This window comes from Aspergillus pseudotamarii, assembly GCF_009193445.1.
Source record: "Aspergillus pseudotamarii strain CBS 117625 unplaced genomic scaffold BDV38scaffold_4, whole genome shotgun sequence".
Classification (NCBI taxonomy): domain Eukaryota; kingdom Fungi; phylum Ascomycota; class Eurotiomycetes; order Eurotiales; family Aspergillaceae; genus Aspergillus; species Aspergillus pseudotamarii.
In genome coordinates this window covers 295,889-315,675 of record NW_022475018.1, presented here as the reverse complement: position 1 = coordinate 315,675, position 19,787 = coordinate 295,889, and the positions used below count along the sequence as shown (strand labels likewise).

The 19,787-nt window shown below is 47.8% G+C and overlaps 5 protein-coding genes across 5 annotated transcripts; all 5 read right to left on the bottom strand.

Annotated features, from left to right (window-relative positions):
* Positions 1–375: 375 nt before the first annotated feature.
* Positions 376–1,467, bottom strand: BDV38DRAFT_234883 (alpha/beta fold hydrolase). Its single transcript, XM_032053289.1, has one exon. The coding sequence runs from the start codon at positions 1,268–1,270 to the stop codon at positions 497–499; it is 774 nt and encodes a 257-aa protein (XP_031918547.1). The 5' UTR covers positions 1,271–1,467; the 3' UTR covers positions 376–496.
* Positions 1,468–2,049: 582 nt separating this feature from the next.
* On the bottom strand, positions 2,050–4,590 carry BDV38DRAFT_294355 (Zn(II)2Cys6 transcription factor; the record flags this gene model as incomplete). Its single annotated transcript, XM_032062485.1, has 4 exons — positions 2,050–2,457; positions 2,542–3,563; positions 3,643–4,142; positions 4,242–4,590. The coding sequence occupies 4 exons, from the start codon at positions 4,588–4,590 to the stop codon at positions 2,223–2,225; spliced, it is 2,106 nt and encodes a 701-aa protein (XP_031918546.1). The 3' UTR covers positions 2,050–2,222.
* A 486-nt stretch (positions 4,591–5,076) lies between these two features.
* BDV38DRAFT_294354 (ABC-2 type transporter-domain-containing protein) lies at positions 5,077–9,419 on the bottom strand (the record flags this gene model as incomplete). The annotated part of the gene is made up of 4 exons (XM_032062484.1): positions 5,077–6,462; positions 6,513–7,029; positions 7,189–9,317; positions 9,399–9,419. 4 exons carry the CDS (start codon positions 9,417–9,419, stop codon positions 5,077–5,079), a joined length of 4,053 nt encoding a protein of 1,350 aa, XP_031918545.1.
* A 5,404-nt stretch (positions 9,420–14,823) lies between these two features.
* On the bottom strand, positions 14,824–17,382 carry BDV38DRAFT_267743 (general substrate transporter; the record flags this gene model as incomplete). Its single annotated transcript, XM_032056645.1, has 5 exons — positions 14,824–14,831; positions 15,648–15,966; positions 16,043–16,705; positions 16,756–17,168; positions 17,247–17,382. 5 exons carry the CDS (start codon positions 17,380–17,382, stop codon positions 14,824–14,826), a joined length of 1,539 nt encoding a protein of 512 aa, XP_031918544.1.
* A 644-nt stretch (positions 17,383–18,026) lies between these two features.
* On the bottom strand, positions 18,027–19,535 carry BDV38DRAFT_267742 (uncharacterized protein; the record flags this gene model as incomplete). The annotated part of the gene is made up of 1 exon (XM_032056644.1): positions 18,027–19,535. One exon carries the CDS (start codon positions 19,533–19,535, stop codon positions 18,027–18,029), a length of 1,509 nt encoding a protein of 502 aa, XP_031918543.1.
* Positions 19,536–19,787: the final 252 nt, after the last annotated feature.

Here is a 19,787-nt window from a genome sequence, read left to right as displayed (position 1 = left end):
ACCACGTGAGCGGGCCGGACGCCGCTCCTGTCTGGTATCATTATGACAACACTGTCCTAATTCGGGATCATTTCTCATGGGACTGTTTAGCTCATTTTTAGCCACTGCTTATATTCAAGAGCAAATAGAACAGTTCGATATCACTGTCACAGGACTAGGAATCCTTGGAAGTGCTGCAGCTTACCAGGCCGTTATCAAAGGTGCCACAGTGATCGGCCACTAGTTGTCGATTGAATAGCTGAGTTTTGTACTTCAGCAATACCAAATTTACATGATCTATACATGCTGGGCCAACAAATCAAGTCTCAAATACCATTGGGAAAGGGGCAGTTGTAGGAGGTAGAACTGCGAGTCCATTCGCGGTCTGGATGAAACATCACTGGGCACTCTGAAATTCACTAACCATAATAATAAGTCTAGTATGCAGGTTGAGTCTGCCATGTATGTACCGAATCACAGCGTCTACCTCTCGTACACTGACCGTTTATAAACACACTCACAAACTCCCCACAAACCCATCAACCAACCCTTCCACCCTCTCTAGCGCCTCAGTCGCCGGAAAATGATACACACCGGCCAAAACCTCCAACCGACAAGACGGCAACTCCCTTACCATGGGCATAACACACTGCTCCAACGGCAGCAGGTCAAATTCCCCCTGAACAATAAGCGTAGGGACAGCTATGCGAGCATAATTACCTTGCATGTCGAAGTGGAGCAACGACCTAGCATTATTCCTCCGACCGTGCGGGGCCCACTTCGCCGCCTCAAGGGCGATATCTTCCCTCAATCCCATGGCGGAATAAAACTCCATCGACCGAGACGGACTCTCGACGCCATCCGTGATCGCATCATAGGTCAGAAACCTCCCATCGATGGTCCTGCCGTCATAGTAGGTCCCCGTATAGATGATCCCAGCAACGGTATCTTGGTGCGCGAGGTAGTATGCTGATGCGATGTTTCCGCCCATTGAGTGTGTGATGAGGACGACGGGTTGGATAATATTCGCAGCTTGCAGGACGGCGTGCAGATCAGATGCGTGTCCGGGAATGGTGTAGCTGTCCGGTGATTCGGGCTTGGAGGATCTTCCGTATCCTCGTCTGTCGTAGGCGATGCACTGGTGGCGAGAGCGAAGGCTGGAGATTAATGGCTGCCAGATGTTGGTTATGCCCATGTAGCCGGAGACGAAGACTAGGGTAGGTCCTGGCCCGGGTTGGCCTTGGATCTCGTAGTAGATTTCCTGGTTGTCGGTGGTTGGGGCGAAGGGCATGTTTGAGTGAGTAAATGATCTTTCGCGTGGATTCTGGGTATGGGTATGTGGTGTGATGTGAGGAGTGAGAGAGACAAGTATCTGGTGAAGGCGTGCAGTATAGATAGATGGCTGTGTGAATTTAACCAGAAAACTTTATGATTCGGTTTTGGGATATATATTTCTAGTACTACACGAGCAACTAAATTATATATATGCTATATTTGCCCGGTTTAAAAGGGCTGATAAACCATTAATGTGTTGTAGCTGTGCCGGTGGGATGCCGGTGGGATACCGGTGGGATACCGGTGGGATAGATCTAGTACTATTATTAAGATCTTTCGGTAAACTGGCGACAAGCTTTTTTCTGAGAAGATTTATGAGGGCAAATTTGTAAGAGGAGTACCAAATATCAATTTAGCTTCTAAAGTGATTTAGTAAGCGAATCGACCTAGGTCCTCAAACTATTTTGTAATCGAGAAATCCTCGGATTTGTACGTACACTCGGTCCGAACACCTACATCCGAAGTAGCCTAACGACCTCCCCCACAGTTTGAGCCCGAATCTCGGAAATGGGAGAGGAACTTCCCGTTCCCACTGCCTGTATCAAGTCTTTGGAAAGTATGATAAATCGAGCTTACGGGTGGTAAGGTGTGCTGCGATATATTGTAATATTTATATCCCTAACATATGAGGATTTTAAATCCAATTGGGTGAGGATGGCCGGGTGAATTATGATAAAGTCTATTTATCGACCGTGCAACATCCGCCGGCGTAGATAAAAATATCAAACAAGTTATCTATGTGCCATCTGATGAAAGTCACGTTCAAAATGGTGGTCTGCATGGTCGACGATGATGTCTGTACCCTGCTCTAGGGTCCTGATGGTAACGTATCCCTTCCGAATTGGCCAGAGAGATACTCCGCCAGAAGGTGAAGGGGGCACGAAGGGCAACAAACACTCAAGAAGATGCTAGTACAAGCAATGGGGGATGTCTTCCGGATCAAAGCCAGCTTCCAGCCAATGGGACATGTAATGGACCTCGGGCGCCGGGACTTGGGCAGAATTATATGCATCAATCGAAGTGGCTATCGCAGGAGTCTCATTTGGAATATACGCCGATACTGCTGGTTCCTCTCCTTGCGGAAGAGTGTCAGCTATGGGCCCCGAGTCAAGACCGTTTTCGCGAGGGGCATAGTTGCCATATCTGTGAAGTTACTTAGTATCATCATGAGAAGCATGTCAACAGCAAGCCGACGGAGAAGGGGAAAGGTAACGTTCACAAACGTACTGTAGCCATGGGAATGAGCTCAATAGGTCGTCACTTAAAGCACTATCTTCTCGAGTCGACTGCAAGGTGTCCTTGGCGATTTTCATGACATCTAGGCTAAGGGCCTTCCCACTGGTCGGACCGATATGGTTGATTTGATCGAGACATTTGATCGCACGCTCGACACTGGCAAATATCTTTCTTGCGTTATCCGACGTCGTCATTGGGTCAAACACATCATAGAGGAGGGTCACGCACGCAGAGACTAGAAGGCTGGCCGAGGAACCGTCAAACCTAGCCTCCGGATAGCGTTGGAAATATACATCGTGGTTGAGCTGAACGATACTCTGGGCCGAGGATATTGCCTCATGAATGGAGCCACACAACTGTGGATCCTGTGTGACATGTCCCTGGACCTTGTGTTGCGAGTTTAGGAAAGTTGCAAAGACCAAAGCGGGTCTATAGATCAGCATGCGCGTGAAATAAAACTGATTTCCTAATGCCATCCTCTGGATCTCTTGCCAACTGTTCCCAAGGGGGAGGTCCTCGTCAAAAAAATGTAAATGTGCTGGGAGGTCGTGAGTTATTGTCTCTAAGTCTAGTTCGTACTGCCTTATATCATCGTGGATTTTTATGGCACTGGGAAAGGAGGGAATGTGGGTGGGTGAGTAAATTTCAACGAGTATTCGATCCGCGATCGCGGCAAGTTTAGCTATCGCTCGAATAAACCCACAATCCGTAGACGGCTTCAAGTGAGTCACGCTCGCGGGGGGCATTTCGAGTGTGTCTGACACCGGAAAGTCTTCCACATACGGTATGTCGTTAAGCTCGTCACGAAATGCGGATGGACGCCCGGTATATAGAGCACATGAGCGCTCGTAGGCGTATATAGTCCAAAATGTTAGCCTTAGGCGATGTGCTTTAGCATTGACTCCATCAACGACTTGCAATCGGTTAATACCAAGAGCCATCGCGATCCGAGCAGCATGTCCAAGATACAGATACGCTTCGTTGGGCCTCATGACCTGGAAGGCGTATATCGCCTGAACCAACGACAGTTCAGCAGAGTGTCCCAAGGAAGCAAGGACAGCAAGAATGGCATGGGAAGGAAAAGAATCTTACTTTGAGGAGCATGAAGTGCGTCGAGGCCATGCTAATATCTTCGAATGCGTCATTCAGACGTTTTGCCTTTTCTACAAAGTGATGTGCCCAGCCTTCCGATGAGCGAGTATTTTGTTTCCCCTCAAAGCTGCATACTCGTGCTCCAATAGCGAGTACCATAAAAAGTATTTCGTCTCCCTTGATATCACGCCGTTCCCACGGTGGGCTCCAGAGATTATTCCACGACTTTACTACATCCACATACAAAAGAACGGGCGCCTGCGGATGAATGATACGAAAGTAGGAATCGATGAACGATTCACCTAAGTCTCGGGGGAAGTACGACTCCGCTGGACATTGAGAAGGGTTGCTGTCCACACCGACGGAGAACATGAATCGCTCCAAGTTCCAATTCCTGACGCCATCGGGAACAGAATTAGTTGGGGTCAGAAGGGATGTATCAGTCTTTTGCTGAATACGTTGGTACATGCGTTGAATGAAGCAGAAGTGGGACGAAGGACCTGGGCTGGTGTGAGTTGATTGATGGATGTAGATGACCGAGAGCAGAAACGAGGAAGAACGGAATGAACAACGCAAGGGGGCACCTAGATCTTGCTTACCGTAGTATTGAAATGATCCAGTGTCGACATTTGATACTCCGATGCCCGCTCGCAACTCTCGTTGTCTCTTGAAGTGGACCGGGTCATGGCGGACCGGGGCTGTGGACGGCAGCACACCTGATGGTCCTGGACGGGGCGTATTATGGGCTCTCAATGGTTTGCGGGTCGATCGTGTCTCTGACCTTGGCGAGCGGTACTCACAATGGCGATTAGTCCCACGGCATCTGGCACAGGGGCTTTCACCGTTACAGCGGACTTTCCGAGCACGACATGCTTCACAGGCCCGAGAAATCCGGGATATCGGCAGATTTCGCTGCGTGGGCGAGCCAGGTATCAAAGTGGCACTCATTCCTTGCCGAAATATAGTGTCAACAACGAATTAATTCTAACAATAACACCTTCGAGAATCAGGTGGCCTCGGTGAGGTTGCGGGGAGAAGCTTCTCATGCCTACCGGAAGAAACAACGGCTTCGGATCACTGCTCCGTTCCGAGGGATCCGAGCCTGAATTTAGAGTCAGTCCGTCAGTCCGTCACCGCCTGAGCCTGTCCATGTTTGTACTGTAACTGTACATACTTGTACATACAATTGTACAGACGACTAGCAAGGTTGCGTATAATTATTAGCTCAATAACACTCCACACAATTACTATTTAAAGACGATCTTGGTCTGTAACTGATCTCTCCAAGTCTAACTAATTGGTTCTTCTATAGGTACATACTCAAATTCTTGCGAGAACTAGTAAAAGCACAGATCTAGAATCTTGTCTTCCTCGCCAGCTGAGGACGACAAGATCAAGCCTTTTGACACACGAGAACACCCACCGGGTGGATCTTTACTTTCCCCACTGCCGAATCTTGACGCGAATAATCCAGGTTGTCAGGAAAGTGAGCAAAGTATTGGTCAAGCCAAATCCGAGAAACACGGCCCAGTCCCGCCATCGACTCCCGTAGAAGAAATGGAGGGATCTGGCTAAGTCATCTCCCGTCGAATACGGGCAGAAGTTACAGTTCTGTGTGGCGTTGGGGTTAGCCAGGTATCCTGGATTTCCATCCAAATATGCTGCTACATAATCCATACAGCTTTGGCCCGAAGGAGGATCGAACACAGCCATATCCTGTGGAGCACATTGGGCCTGGATCCCATGGAGCACCGTGGATACAGTCGGTTCAAAGAAGTAGGTCATAGGGTCAGCCCAGAATAGCCAGGGGCGATAGAAATCGTTCAGCCCACTGCGCGGATTAGCGGCTCCAGAGAACATGAGAAGAATGACCCAGAATAGTGACATTGCATAACCGGCCATGGTCGGGTTCGGGAATAAAGCAGCCATGAGGTAGGTAAATCCAAGGCCGAAGAAAGCAAATAGGAGATACATGAAGTAGATAAACCCAGCGATACTGGGAGTACTGGCGAATCCAAGGGTCCAGTGGGAGACAATGAAGATAAACGTGAAGATGATAATTTGCCAGGGAATCTCTACGAGGAACAACGCCGACAAGAGGGCCTTGTAGTCATAGATCCCATTGCGTTCCCGCGCCTCGAATATCGACCATTTCTCGTACCAGATGGCCTGCATATCGGCGGAGATTGTAGGAACAACCCAGGTTGAGAGCAAGATACCCAGCATGTGGTTTTTCAATCCAGGACTGCTCTTGTTGACGTGGAAGAAGGTGAACGAGACAAACATCTCAAAGAAGATGGATTTGAATAGCCGGCTAAAGTTATATTGTCCATTCCTCCAGATGGCGATCCAGTGGCGCTGGGTAAGAGCCACAATCTGCGCTGGAAGACTCAATGCGTATGGTCGTTCATTAGCGGCTGTCATGGCGTTATCACTAAGGGGAGAACTTTGATTTAACACTTGAACCGCTTGGTGCAAGGCATGGCACTCAGGGGACTTGTTCCAAATCTCAGGCCAGTCCATGTTGTCGTCTCCTTTTGCGGCGATGGTGGAAATGATGAACTCTGCTGGATTCTCCTCTGCGCGCATCACGGCACCGTGCCTCGCAAAGTATGCGGCCACGGCGGATGCATTCTTGCCTGTTTCTCCGAAATACACTGTCCGCCCACCTGGAGCGAGTAAAATAACGTGATCGAACATCTCGAAAAGGACACCGGAAGGCTGGTGGATCGTACAAACGATTGGGATCCCCTCAGCAGCAATTCTCCGAAGGAAAGAAACGATTGAATACGCTGCCTGGCTATCGAGACCAGATGTGGGCTTTGCAATATGTGAGCATGATAACTGAATCGTTTTAGCAATGAACATACCTCATCAAGGAATAAGAGCGCCGATGGCTTTGCTGCAAGTTCAACGCCAATTGTGACCCGTTTCCGTTCCTCCACATTCAAATGACCATCCCCGACTGTCCCAATCAATGCATCCGCAATACCCTCAAGCTCGAGGAGTGAGATAACGTGCTCAACATACTGCATCTTCTCTTCTTTGGAGATATGAGCCGGCTGACGTAGGTAGGCCGAGAATTGTAATGCCTCTCGGACTGTCGCGGTGGGCTCATGAATGTCCTGCTGCATGCAGAAACCACAAGACCGTGAAAAGGCCGTACTTAGGGGAGCACCATTCAGCAGAATCTCGCCCTCCACGCGTCCGTCGGTCTTTCTACGCGAGAGGTTGTCCAACAGTGTGGTCTTTCCAGCACCCGACGCACCCATCAAAGCAGTAAGCTGTCCAGGTTTGACGTAGCCGGAAATCTCGCACAACAATTGCTTCTCCTTACCTCCCACGTTCACGTAATAATTAAGTTTGTTGAACGTGAAGGTGACGCTGCTAGGTGAAAGGTCTTCCTTCTTTTCGGCTTGCACTGCCTCGTCGACACTAGTAATAGTTAATTCGGACGTGCTTGCCTCATTCCGCTTCCAGCCATCAACTCTCGCGGTTGGTGATACTGGCTGCTTTTCGACATCGTTCACCAGATCCACAGTCAACTGTTCATCCCGAGGATTCTGGGCATTCCGCTTGTATACATGGCCTGCAGCGCTGCTGCTATCCCGCGTCATGACGGTAAGTCCCACCGCTCCGATGACTGTGTAAAGGAACCACATCACCAGAACAATACCAAAGTTTCTCCAGAGGTGTTTCCGTGAAAATCCATACATTGCTTGTGCGTATGTTGCACCGTCCACTAAAGCTGACCCCTGATGTGCGCCTGCCATGGGACATGCCTGGTAGCGGATATCGTCATACCCCGGGCCCGAGGGGATCAATTGAGAGTCTGTGCAGTGGAGATTGATATTATAGAATTCATTTCCCATCAGTGCCTCCATGGCATAGGGAGTAGGTGAGATGCGTCGAATCCATGAGCCCCAGCGATGCATTGTCGGCACTGGAGGAGCGTATCCGGAGTAGAGACAAGCCACTGGTAGAGCACACCCGGCCAAAAGATGTGATATACTCAGGCTGGGGGCCCATGAGCCCAACATCCGAAACATACTTCCAATGGCGCAGTAGTGCACAAATACAAGTAAGAGAAAAATAAAGAACTGAGATGCTGATTCACTCAATCCAATAATAAAATAATAACAGCAGGAAAAGACAGCCGTTTGGATAAGAGCGACAGGGATATCAGCAACCGTCTGGATAATGGCATATGCAGTAGGGCTTATTAGGCCCAGGTTATGCTGCTTGAGTAGAATAGATCGTGCATTCACCGTCTTGACTACCTCCGTCAAAGAGTTCAAACAAAAGTAGGCAAGAGCGAAGAAAAGGGCTCCACTTCTCTCAAAGGATCCTGAAGCAGTCTTCGGAGCTGCGTAGAATCCCGATCCAGTGATGACAGCGTTCACAATACATAGAGCCAGGATGGTATAAAAGGTATTACGGTCACCCCAGAATAGTCTGTAGTATCTCCGAGTCCCCTCTGTGACTTGCTTCCAGAGAGATGAAATCTCTACAGCGCGCTTTGTGGCCATCTTGGAGCGAATCTCCAATGCGCTTTGTCGAAACTGGCGTTGGACTTCTGTATTTGACTGTATCTGATTTGGGTATTGAGTCAGTTCCGCTTGTAACCGAGCATAATACGGACTTTGTCTGAAAGCCTGTTCGAGGGGCTTCGCTTCAAGATATAGAGGACCGGAGTAGTCCTCTCGAATAGTTCGTTCGGCGGGGGAAGTGATAGACGTTAGAAAGTCTGGGGTTGTTTGTCGATCCGGGCAATGGAATCCCAGGTCTTGAAAGTACTGCTTTGCCTCTCCAGTCTTTCCACTGAAGATCATCAAACCATCATACATAAGTATGACTCTGTCAAAACAGTTCTGGTACATGGCTTCTGATGCTTGGTATAAAGTAACCACATTATTCATTCCTGTCATCTCGGACATTTCTTTGAGCAATCCAAGGAAATCCAACGCTGATGAACTATCAAGGCCGCGAATCGGGTTGTCCCAGCATGCCAGAGCGGGATTGACGGCCATAGACTCTGCCAAGGAAACACGGCGGCGCTCTCCACCTGAAACGCCTCGAGTGAACGAGTCTCCTACGATAGTATTCGACGTGTGGAGCATCCCAAGTGAGCCCAACAATCGTTTGGTATAGTCAGACGAGAACTGATCGTCTTCCATTGGGTAACTTTTGGGCCGTCGCAGTTTCAAAGCAAAGTCCAAGGTATCTTTCACCGGGAGGGTTGGGAAGTGCAGGTCTTCCTCAGAGCTGTAGACAATCTCAGACTTTAGTGCACCAGTCATTTCCCGAGCTGGGATACCGGCATAGTGTACGTCTCCATCGACAGCCATAAACGAGTCGCGGTTGTTTGCGATTACTTTCAACAGTGTCGTACACCCTGAGCCTGGCCGTCCGAGGACAATCATTGTTTCCCCGGGAAACAGAACGCCGGAGACATCTTGAATAAGATTGCGTTTTGGAACGGGCTTATTACCAATCCTATGGCGTACTGTCTGATATGGGGCCTTAATAATCTCGACGAAGATCTGGGGAAGGTCGAGAACTGTCCGTTGACTGCCTGAACGACCCTGAACGGTTATGTTCCTGAAGGCGACACCAAGGCCACGTCCTTTCTGGCGGTAAATTGGTAGGGTTTCCGGCACGGGGCTAGTCTCGTCCTGGTTGATTCAATGAATAACGTCCACCAAAGTGCACTACACAGGTATCTTGGCTGGATGACTGGGAACCTCGACACTAACCTTGCAATCACTCGTAGACATGTTATCGGTAAAACGTCTATGTTATCGAACAAACAATCTCTCCTGAGGTGGGGTCATTCGTTCCTTTTGGATACCACTGGTATTGGAAGGCCGATGGGTGTTGGATTGAATGCATTGAATTGAGGGAAGATATAATCTTTAATATATATGGAGTCCCAGCTATCATCTAGTATTAATGAGGCCGGCATATTGAGGAGGCACTTTATTTTAGGTCAGCCATGGGTCTCGACCATCGGACCGATGTGTGAATCCCGAGCTACATCCGGCGCTTTAGGCCTCTGCAGGCAGATGGACATTCCCCACTTCATGAAACCCGTAGAAGCTCTGTAGGCGAGAGCCAAAACCAAGCTCAGAAGGCTTATGCATCGCTTCCTTGAGCTTTTGAACGTACATGGCAAAGGAGGGCTCACTAATCCCTGAAGTATCCACGAATCATACGTATCTAAATTACTACCTCACAAGGGCGCTACGTGTTTTCAGACCGTCCTGTTGTACACATAGAATCCAGCTATAGGCACCAACTATAGCAATATGCAGTGCGGTCAAGGTTCCACAGCGCAAATCCCGGGCCTACCCTTGAAGCCATAGACTCTAATAGCTTCATAGCGTTTAATCAAAGTTGACCAGTACATTGTCATGGTAAATGTGGCGTTGTGCAGTAGAATGCGACATGTTAAAATCAAACTGCATGCGAAACTATGTTCAATCCCGTTGCATCCCTCAAGGATCATCGTGTGTCAGGGGTATGCACACATTGTTTCGGACCACCGTAAAGCTTTCCGTCGTCCAGCCATCCGCACACAGGTCCGAACCGGCATAGCTTAATAATAATATAGCGTTCGTGACAGTGGGTCCTGGGACACTCGGTGTTCGGATGTCGGGTGAGCCAGGTTCATGGTTCCGTTCCGATTACCCTACACGTTTGGGATAGTTGCTTAAGAGCCGATATCAAGAGAGTTAGGGTAGATAGAATATTATGGTCTACCTTAACTGTAATAGATTGAGCTCTGGGTGGTCATTCTAGCAACTACGTAGGTCAATAAGACCCACACTGTCAGGCCCTCCCCACGCACGGTATGTATAGTAGAGCTCAAGGTTCAAGGCCCGGGAATCCTACCCGTGACACTAACTGCTATAGAACTCATTTTGAATATTTCCCTTTCCTCTTATTTATTATATTTGTAGATGTTTTCCACTTCTTAGACCACAACCACTGATCATGCATGGTTGCTCAGACAAGGAAAGGCTGGGTCAAAGCTACTGACCCCAGAATAAAGAACACCTAGTAGAGTTAGGTTGCTGCTTAGTATGGATTGATAGCCATTGTGAATCTCAAAAACCCGTATTTTATGTGATTATATAACTGGGGACACTACTGGCTTCAGGAAATACATTTACAGGTAGAGTTTTGGAATAGATAAATTAGTAGCACAAAGCCACGAATTAATACATGGCTACTGAGGACTTTGCCTGAACCATGCTTGCTCTACTAATAGATCAAAAAGGAAGGACAATAGAGGAACAGGATAGAGCAATAGCGTCGTCAGCTTATATTGTTATAATTTTGAAGCTTATGTATAAAACGGACGACCGATTGATTGAAATCAATCTGATTCTATACAGACCAAATTCTGTAGATGAAGCTCTACCGTTCCTGATCCAACATCTATGCACAGTCTATCTATATATGAGATGTGAAGTCTGTCAAAGCTTATACAAAGCAGTAGTGTAGTAGCAATATGGTGGAATATACCGATATACCAGTGGGAAGAAAAAGTTGAAAGTTCGTCACAAAACTGGTGGTGCACGATGTAAGCCGTGAAAAGACGTATGCCCTATAATTAAGAGTATTAAATAAATAAGAAATTAGCGATTGAATGGGGTCTACAAGTGAACTAACGTTCATTCTTATAGACAATCGCCCAACGGCGCGGTTAAACTTGGCCATATCGCCAGCATACTCGACCGATAGGCCAGCACCGAGCCATTAAGAGTGCTTACAGCAGTGGGTTTAGATCTGGATCATGATTAAAAGCCCCTCTAAATAAGCTTTGGAAACCCTGGGACAAAGGCAGAGAAGCAGGACGATATGTGTGTGGAAAAGAAAAGTCCGCAACAATTATAAACGTCATACATAATTGTGTGAACGTCATGTATCTTCCAAACCGTATGCAGCAGAATTATCATCATATTTGTACTATGGAGTCTCCCTTCAGAAAATTTTGATTTTAGATAATATCTTATTCAATATATTACTTTTCAGCACTCGGGTCTTTCTGGTATATTGTGTGCATTATTTGAGAGAAGTACAATTGATAACAAGCATATTGCTCACAGTTTACGGAGTAGAAGAACCACTTACCCTAAAAGTGCCTGACAAAACGACAACGGGTGCACCGCCCATTATAATAATAAAGGGTCAATGAAAATGAAATCCAAGGATGCTTTCATAGTTACGCTACAAAATGGGATTGAATTCATTAATTAATTTGACCCCCTGGAGCGGCTAACAGAGCCTATAACCATAATATTCGGCAAGCTTCGACAACTCAGCGAAGTAAAACATGGTCATGATAAGTACTTAGATCAGTGGAACGCATGAACAGGATACATCAGTATCCTCGGTGACGTTCGTTCATGTCTTGCTTTTGACGATAGCGTTGAATTCATGTACCAAAGTTCAAGTGAACAGTGAGTTACCGGATAGAATCTAGAAGACATCAATTACACAGAGCCAATATTACTGCATCATTAACAAATCATTGGATGCATGCGGAAACCATAGAGTGTAATAAAGTTACCTCTAGGACTACATGGGATAACCGCCAAATCTTCCACAAGGCGACCGTAACTCCATTCGCCTATCTGGGGGTTTGCCAAAGTCTTATCGCCACGGCAAGATCAAATAGTCTTCCATTCAACCGTGGTTCTGGAGCCCGACCCTCCGGGACGTCATAACGTTGCGCCGGAATGTTGTACTTGAGCTAGAACCGGCCCGCTTGAGAGGTTCCTGTGTCTGCTCATCATAGGGTCATGCTATTGGCAGACTGTGTTATATATGCGCTCTTGTAGACCGCGATAGCTGTAGATCTGGCCCATATAAGTACGATTTTCGCTCCCTTTACGGGTTCTAAGCATCTCAATAGCGACCTCTGTACCTTCTTCGAAGCTTTACTCAGTAGCCTAATATGTAAGCTTCCCTGGTATAACACTGGCGCTATGCTCACCACTAAACCTTCGACAGCCAAAAATGTTTCTTCGGTGTTCTCTTGTTCTCATCGGCCTAACCGCTCTTGTTTCAGCACAATGCAAGTTGCCAACTACACCGATAAAACTTCTATAACAAGAATCAGCTGCTGACTCCCCGAAATATAGACGATTCTCCTTGCGGAAGTGCTAAAAGCTGCATCTCGCTTTGTCCTAATAGCGACTTCTTCCCAATGATCGACTCATGCGACATTGACAGCGACGGAACGCCTGACTGCTATGTCAACTTTTATTGTGCTTAAGACTAGTAGTCGCCTAATGTACAAATGATTTTAATCCGGTATCCCATTTCCTTGATCTAGACTTTCCTCAGCATAAGCCATGTAGCGATATAAATCTAGAAGGTTGATGATTCAAATAAATGCATAGGCTTGGCTCGATTAAGTTATGCTTTAAAAGTATAGTCTGCTTGGCAGGCCGCTTAACTAAGGAAGCAACTATGGAAAGTTAACTAAGGTTTCTTGAGCAAACACCAGTCAGATATAAGGGTAATAGAGTATATAAAGCCTAATCACTGGTATGGCCACATGTTGGCATATAGTTCGTTTTCGCACTCGTCCACCGATTCAATAAACATGTCTGAGAGTGGTCTTTGACACACTCATAGTACTCCTGCCCTACCATAGTATCTAACGGAATGAGCCCTTGGATTCGCAGCTGATACACTATTGCTCAAATTCATTTTATGAACTCCAGCACATTCTGATGTTACAACAGCTGCCCCCTGTAAAGTTCACTGGGTTAAGCATATTAATATTCTCTATACTTTTCAACCTGTGAGATTCTGTCCTGCATGAGCAATGAGGACTCAGCTGCCACAGCTGTTACTATTAGCCCTGAAACGGCCCTCTGGTGCAGTATTCCAAGAATGTATGACAGTAAACTTCCAAGATTCTTTAAGCCTGACAACTATCTTCAGTTCCATCCACACCAGGCACTTTGCTGTCCTGGCTGTGACGCTGGCTGCCTTCATCACCTCGTTCTTATCGATTGTAACAAGCGGTTTGTTCTCTGTGGTAGACGTGTCGCAATTTATTATAACGAACTTCGCGAGGGAAGACACCTTCGACCGCTTTGCAATATGGAAGGCCAGTGTTAGTCCCGACCTAGATGCTTCTAACGTTATCACTGCCCAATATATCATCCAGGGGAACCGAACTTCATTTCCTCTTTGGACCTACGAGACTCTTGTATTTACTAAGCTCTCAATCAATTCTTCCATAAAAGCAAATCTCCCCGAAAACTATTTCGTGGATCTCTGGGTCCCTGCCCTGAGAACAGCACCAACTTGCCTTGTACAAAAAGGCTCTGAGGTCAACTACACCCTCCAACAAGCTACGGATGAACAAACCGCCGTTAATCCCAAGACATCTCAAGTACTCTACATTGACCCCCCTCGCATAGGTTGCGCACCGTGGAGCAATGGTCAAGGATGGCTCCAGGATAGCCGTGATCTGCTCCAACTCGAAACTGAAGGATACTATGGACTAGCCATCTTAAGTCCGTGTTATAACGCCAATAGGAGCGGTGCCAATCTGCCAGTGAGTTACTTCTGGGGCGAGGTTAGAAACGGCTCAGTCACGAACGTAGTGGCCATGACATGCGCCCCGACAGCTGAGATGGTCAATACCTGGACTCGCTTTCAGCTTCCAGATTTTGATATCTCCGGCGAACATCCCCCAGTGCCGGACGTGTCTTCGGCCAGCAAAGTAAAAAGCCAGTACATACCGTACTCACCGTTGAGTGGTACCTCTTCAACAGCAGATAATCTGGATTCTTTCTTTCAAACACTAGTGTCAGGAGGTGGGCTATCCCCCGGGAATATCTGGGCGATATAGACAAGGTTGAGAATGTTATCAAAGCTATCAAATTCCAAGACAGTATCATGAAGGCGCAAGAGCCCAATAGAATGGCTCGTCTGTTGAATGATTCTCTGGGTGTCTCATTTCCGGGAAATATCACACTTACAAACAACCGTCTCCGACTGATGCAAGACGCCACCTCGACAAGAATCCTAGATGCTCTACTTGCATCTATACTTATTTTGGGAATTTTAGGCTCTGTCCTCGTCAATACGGACCATATTCTACCCAAAAGTTCATCCAGCATTGCAGCGGTCGCGAGTCTGCTGGCAGACTCAAATATCTTGGACTGGTGCCAATTAGGGGAAGATCCAAATGATACGTCTCGTGGGCGTAAGTTCTTTGCGGGTTCACAGTTTCTTCTTGGGAGGCAGAATGCCCAGGGCCCTTTGGACGCTGACTCTTCGTCTATAAGAGAAAAGGAAGATAATGATCTCACCATTTATCTTGCTGGCCCTGTCGGAGAGAAAGAGTCGACTGGTAGCCCTCTTATGCCATGGGCTCTGGGAGAAAGAAATGGTTGAAGCTGGGCCTTCCCTGCGTTTAGGTCTATGTATAGCTAGACTGATGTATATCACGTCTCATCCTTTATGCAATATAACAAGGAACCTTCCGGTACAATAGTGCTCTATTATTGTGTAACACGTTCCATCCAACACTCTTAAAGACGCGCAAGATCCTGCTTGGTAAGGATTATACCGAGACGCCGAGGAATATGGCCAATCCAGATTTAGACACGAAGTCTACAGGTCTAATTTACTGATGTTGTCGGCCTCTCAGGACGCTGCGTAGTAAAACAACAACGGATTCATAGATACCAGTCATTCTCTCACCGATTTCAATCCTAACACTCTACCTGTGTTGATGGAGTCTACACTGGGAACAACTGTTCAATTCATATCACTACATAGGTGTTCAGTAGTTTGACTCCAGCTAGTTAATGAAACCTTAACTGGCAAATTGATTGTCTTCTTGTCAAAATCTTAACATATACACGGGGTATATTGGTACTATACACAGCAGCGGCAACACCAAAAAATGACCATCATTCATCTCTATGCTAATTCCGCCTTTGTCTCCTCCACCCTCTGACCCTGACATATATAAGTCTGGAACTTCCTTGCCGGGACCCCAACAGTAAACATCTCCTCCAGCTCCTCAGGAGTACGGCCTTGCATTTCAGGCACACAGAAGAAAAGATAAATGCAAACCAGAACAGAAGGGCCAAAGAAGATGAACCCAATCTTGCCACCCAGGTTGGCTTTATCGGGATTAATCAGGTACGGGAGGACCTGGTTCACCATACAGGAAACGGCGGTTGCGCTCATAATATTGATAGCGTAGGTCTTTTGCCGTAAACGGGGCGTGGGAGTTTCACCACCGACGGCGTAGGCGACGGCTCCGAGGGACCCTTGGTACTATATTGATTCTCAGATCTTATTTTTTATGTATTTTGGAGGTGGACATTTAGCAGTGAGTGAGTGATTAACTTACCAACCATCCCCAGAGACACATCAGAGCAACTGTAGCCTTGAGCGAGGCCTCGGTGATCTTGATATTGATGCAGCCAATGATCAAGAGACCAACGGTCATGATTATGGAGCCGTAGACAAGCATGGAACGTCTTCCAATTCGCTCAATCAAGGGCCATGAGCACATGTTACCAAAAAGTTGGATAGCGTAGGCGCCTTGAGCGACAGCCAGAGCGTTGCCCACTCCAGCGAGGTCGAAGTAGTAGGTCAGATAGCCAGAGACAAAGTTGACACCGAGGAACTGCTGCGCAAGGTATACCATGCAGATGATAGTTGTTCGGCGAAGGTTGGGCCCCCGGAAGCAGTCTAGGTAGCTGGCGGAGCTTTGCGCTTCGGTTGCACTCTTCTCCATCTCCAAAGCGTTGCGCATAATCTGCAGTGCGCTGTCGGCGTCGAACCTCGGGCCGTTGAACCTTTTGAGAGCCTTGTGGGCTTCTTCATCTCGGCCACGCATTAAGAGCCATGTTGGTGACTCGGGGAGCAGAGGGAGACCGATGATTAATAGGAGACCTGGCATGATGATTTGGGTGATCAGGGGAATCCGCCAGGCTAAATCGTTATCTCTGAATGAGGTGGCGTAGATGCAAAGAGAGGACAACCATTGTCCTATCACGATCATGGTGTTCTAACACAAGTTAGCGACTAACCGGATATTCAGCATCAATGGGTACGAACAATCAGAGCAAGACAGATACCACGGATCGAGTTGGGCGCCAATTCCGCCACCCAGACGGGGCCAAGAGAATGTCCCAGACCAAATCCAAAGCATGCAACTAGTTTCCCACCGAAAAGCATCATCACTGTCTCACTGAAGTATTGGAGAATGACACCACCGATGCAAATTATACAGGCCAAGATGACCACTTTCTTTCTACCAAGGAAGTCTGAAAGGAAACCGGTGGCCAGCGCCGAAGCAAAGAGACCGATTGTGGGAGCTGCGTTAAGGATCTGTTGATCCCGAGCTGCAACAGCCCAACTGCCATTGACCTCCACACCGAATCTTAGCTGAAAGGCACTAGAAGCGAACAGGTTTCCGATCATGGCATTTTCGTAACCGAAGTTGACTGGAAGCAGGAAGATGAGAAGGCCTGTATACTATATTAGGGACTCTTCGATCTCATCCTAGACGGGTCTACTCGGATAGAGCCAAAGAGGTTCAAACATACACCACAGCAACACCCTCCTGTTCTGCCATAGTTCCTTCCAAGTGTCATTCTCATTGGTCGAGGAGGCTGCATTGTTCCCCGGGATACTTTCGATATGGTTGACAATGTCCTTCTCGACCTCAACCTTCTCCGACATGGTGGTGGTTATGCAATTGAAAAGATGACAAGCAGAGATGATTGAGGATAATCCCTGTAAACACTAGAGGCCAACCCGTATTATATCAAAACAGTGAGACTATGGAGATTTCCCGGGGAGAATCTGGGGGAGGCGGACGCTTACAACTGCCGTCTCTAGAATCGATGGGTCGTTTCAAAGCTTTCAGTTGGAAAGGGACCCACTACCTTAAGCCACCAAGCTCAAAAAGGAGATCTAGAAGAGAGTGTGGTTCTGCGAAGCGATTCGCCACGCTGGTTTTGGTTTAGTGAACGAGGTTTACGACAGCCTTTAGAGTATTGGAGATCTGTTGTCGGACAATGAGTTCATTGACTGTCGAGGTTGCTGTTTGGACCCAGAAAGATGGAAACAACGTCGTCTTTCATGCGCAATGTGCTTTCTAGATGTGATAGACATACCTCTACGTGTCATTATGAGGGAATTATCGCCCTTGAGTGGCAGAAACAGCGGTGTAATTGATCCATAGTCTATAGCTGATGTCTAAGTAACAAATATCTATTATAATTAGTCAACATCGTCGAGAAGCCCATATTCGTCAAAGGAACTAGCGAGACTACTATTCGTTGACTTGCAGTCTCTTGTCCGTAATCGATTTATCCACGAAGTTATATCTCTCCACGAGACTCCACAACCTCAGTGAATGTGGAAAAGGCCTTCCCAGTTCCGCCAAGCAGCTGAGGGTTCGTCGTTTGCAGTATGACCCTCTTATAAGTAGTCATTCTGGGGACTCCATTATCTTCCAGCTGTAGAATCAGATGGAAAGCTTGGCCCTTCTCCAGGGCTTTGCCATGGACGAGATCAACCGCACACTCCGCCGGTGAAGGAATCTTCACGCGAATGACACTCCCTTTAGGCTTCTGAGCATCCTCAAGGACATCCCATTGCAGGTCTGGAACTATCCACTGGATATCTTGTTGTGCCGACGTCACCTCTTTGTAAAAGAACCAGGTGAATGTCAGCTCATCACCATCTGGATCGTAACTCTGCGATGCATCGAGAAGCACTTCGGAGCCGGCAACAGACTCTAAAAGCAATGGCTCGGGCCCCGCAGTGCTTTCATTCACGATGGCAATAGGGGCGTGATTGGCTTTTGATATATCGCTTCCCAAACTCCACTGCATACGCGCCGCAAAGTCATCTTGGAAATGATCCCTCCAGCGCCAGATAGTCGCCTGGTTGCTGGTATGGGATTTTCCATCCTTGCCGACCACGGTGTCGCGGGCATCAGCGTAATGCTTGGAGGCGCCTCCAATGTCGCCGAGAGCGTAACGGCCACCCCAGCTTCCCCATTCCGGATATTCTGGGGAACCGAGCCCGTTCTGAATGAGATATAAGAATGTCGGTGTATCGCCCTCCATAATAAAAGAGTACGTTGGGTACGCTTCCCCTAAGGGCCCGATCTGGATATGGTCTCGAAGCCACTCTTTCGTCACCTTCGTGACGTCCGGTCCCCCCTCATCGAATGGCACAAGTGCATCCCCGGATATGCCAATCCACGCCGCCATGGCGTACTCCTTCCACGCGTGTACTGAGCAGATGTAGAAGATGTCCGGGTATGTGACTCGAATCCACATCCCTGTGTCATCTTGGTCGGATATGGTGTATACTCTCAACCTCGACCGTAGCAGGGCACTCTCGGTCATGGAACACGTTTGGTGTATATGCTGAAGCGCCTGCGCGAGGACATTCGCGCCTCCCCAAGAAATCACCCAGAGAGGTTCCTCTGAAGCCTTGAGCTGTTCCACTAGAAGCTCCGCGCCGGAGCTGAGCGGTACGTCGGGTGCAAGGGCAGCACGGCCGTAAAGTGGAGGACCGCTCTTAATGATAGAAAGCAGATATTCGGGGCTGGGATACGGGTTGCTGGGATGAACATGGGCGTTGAGATTGTCGACTACCTTGGCATAGGCCCGTACGATCTTCTCCATGCTCTCCGGGGAAACCTTCTGTCTCAGCCAGCATGACGTACACGCCACTATTCCTCTGGTGTCAAATTCATTGCTATAGAGAAGATATCTGACCAGAGACTCATCGTCGTCGGGCTCGTTCGAGATATCGGAGATGATGAACACTCGGGGTCGACTTTCGCACAATCGAAGTTTCGTAGGCTCAGCCATAATGAAATGGAACATACGCACAATGTATCATACAGTAGTAGAAAGTGTCAAAAGTCACGTCCGGAAAATGCAGCAGGTAGCTGCTCAATACTTCTATCAAACAGAACAGTTCACACTTGCCAAAACAGCAACTCGAGGCACCAGATGCTATACTTGAAACGGTCTCTATTCGGTCAAAATTCATTCCACTAGTACCACTAGCCTTCTCCACGTTTTGTCCTCCCCGGGGTAACTTGCGGGGACAAACACCGA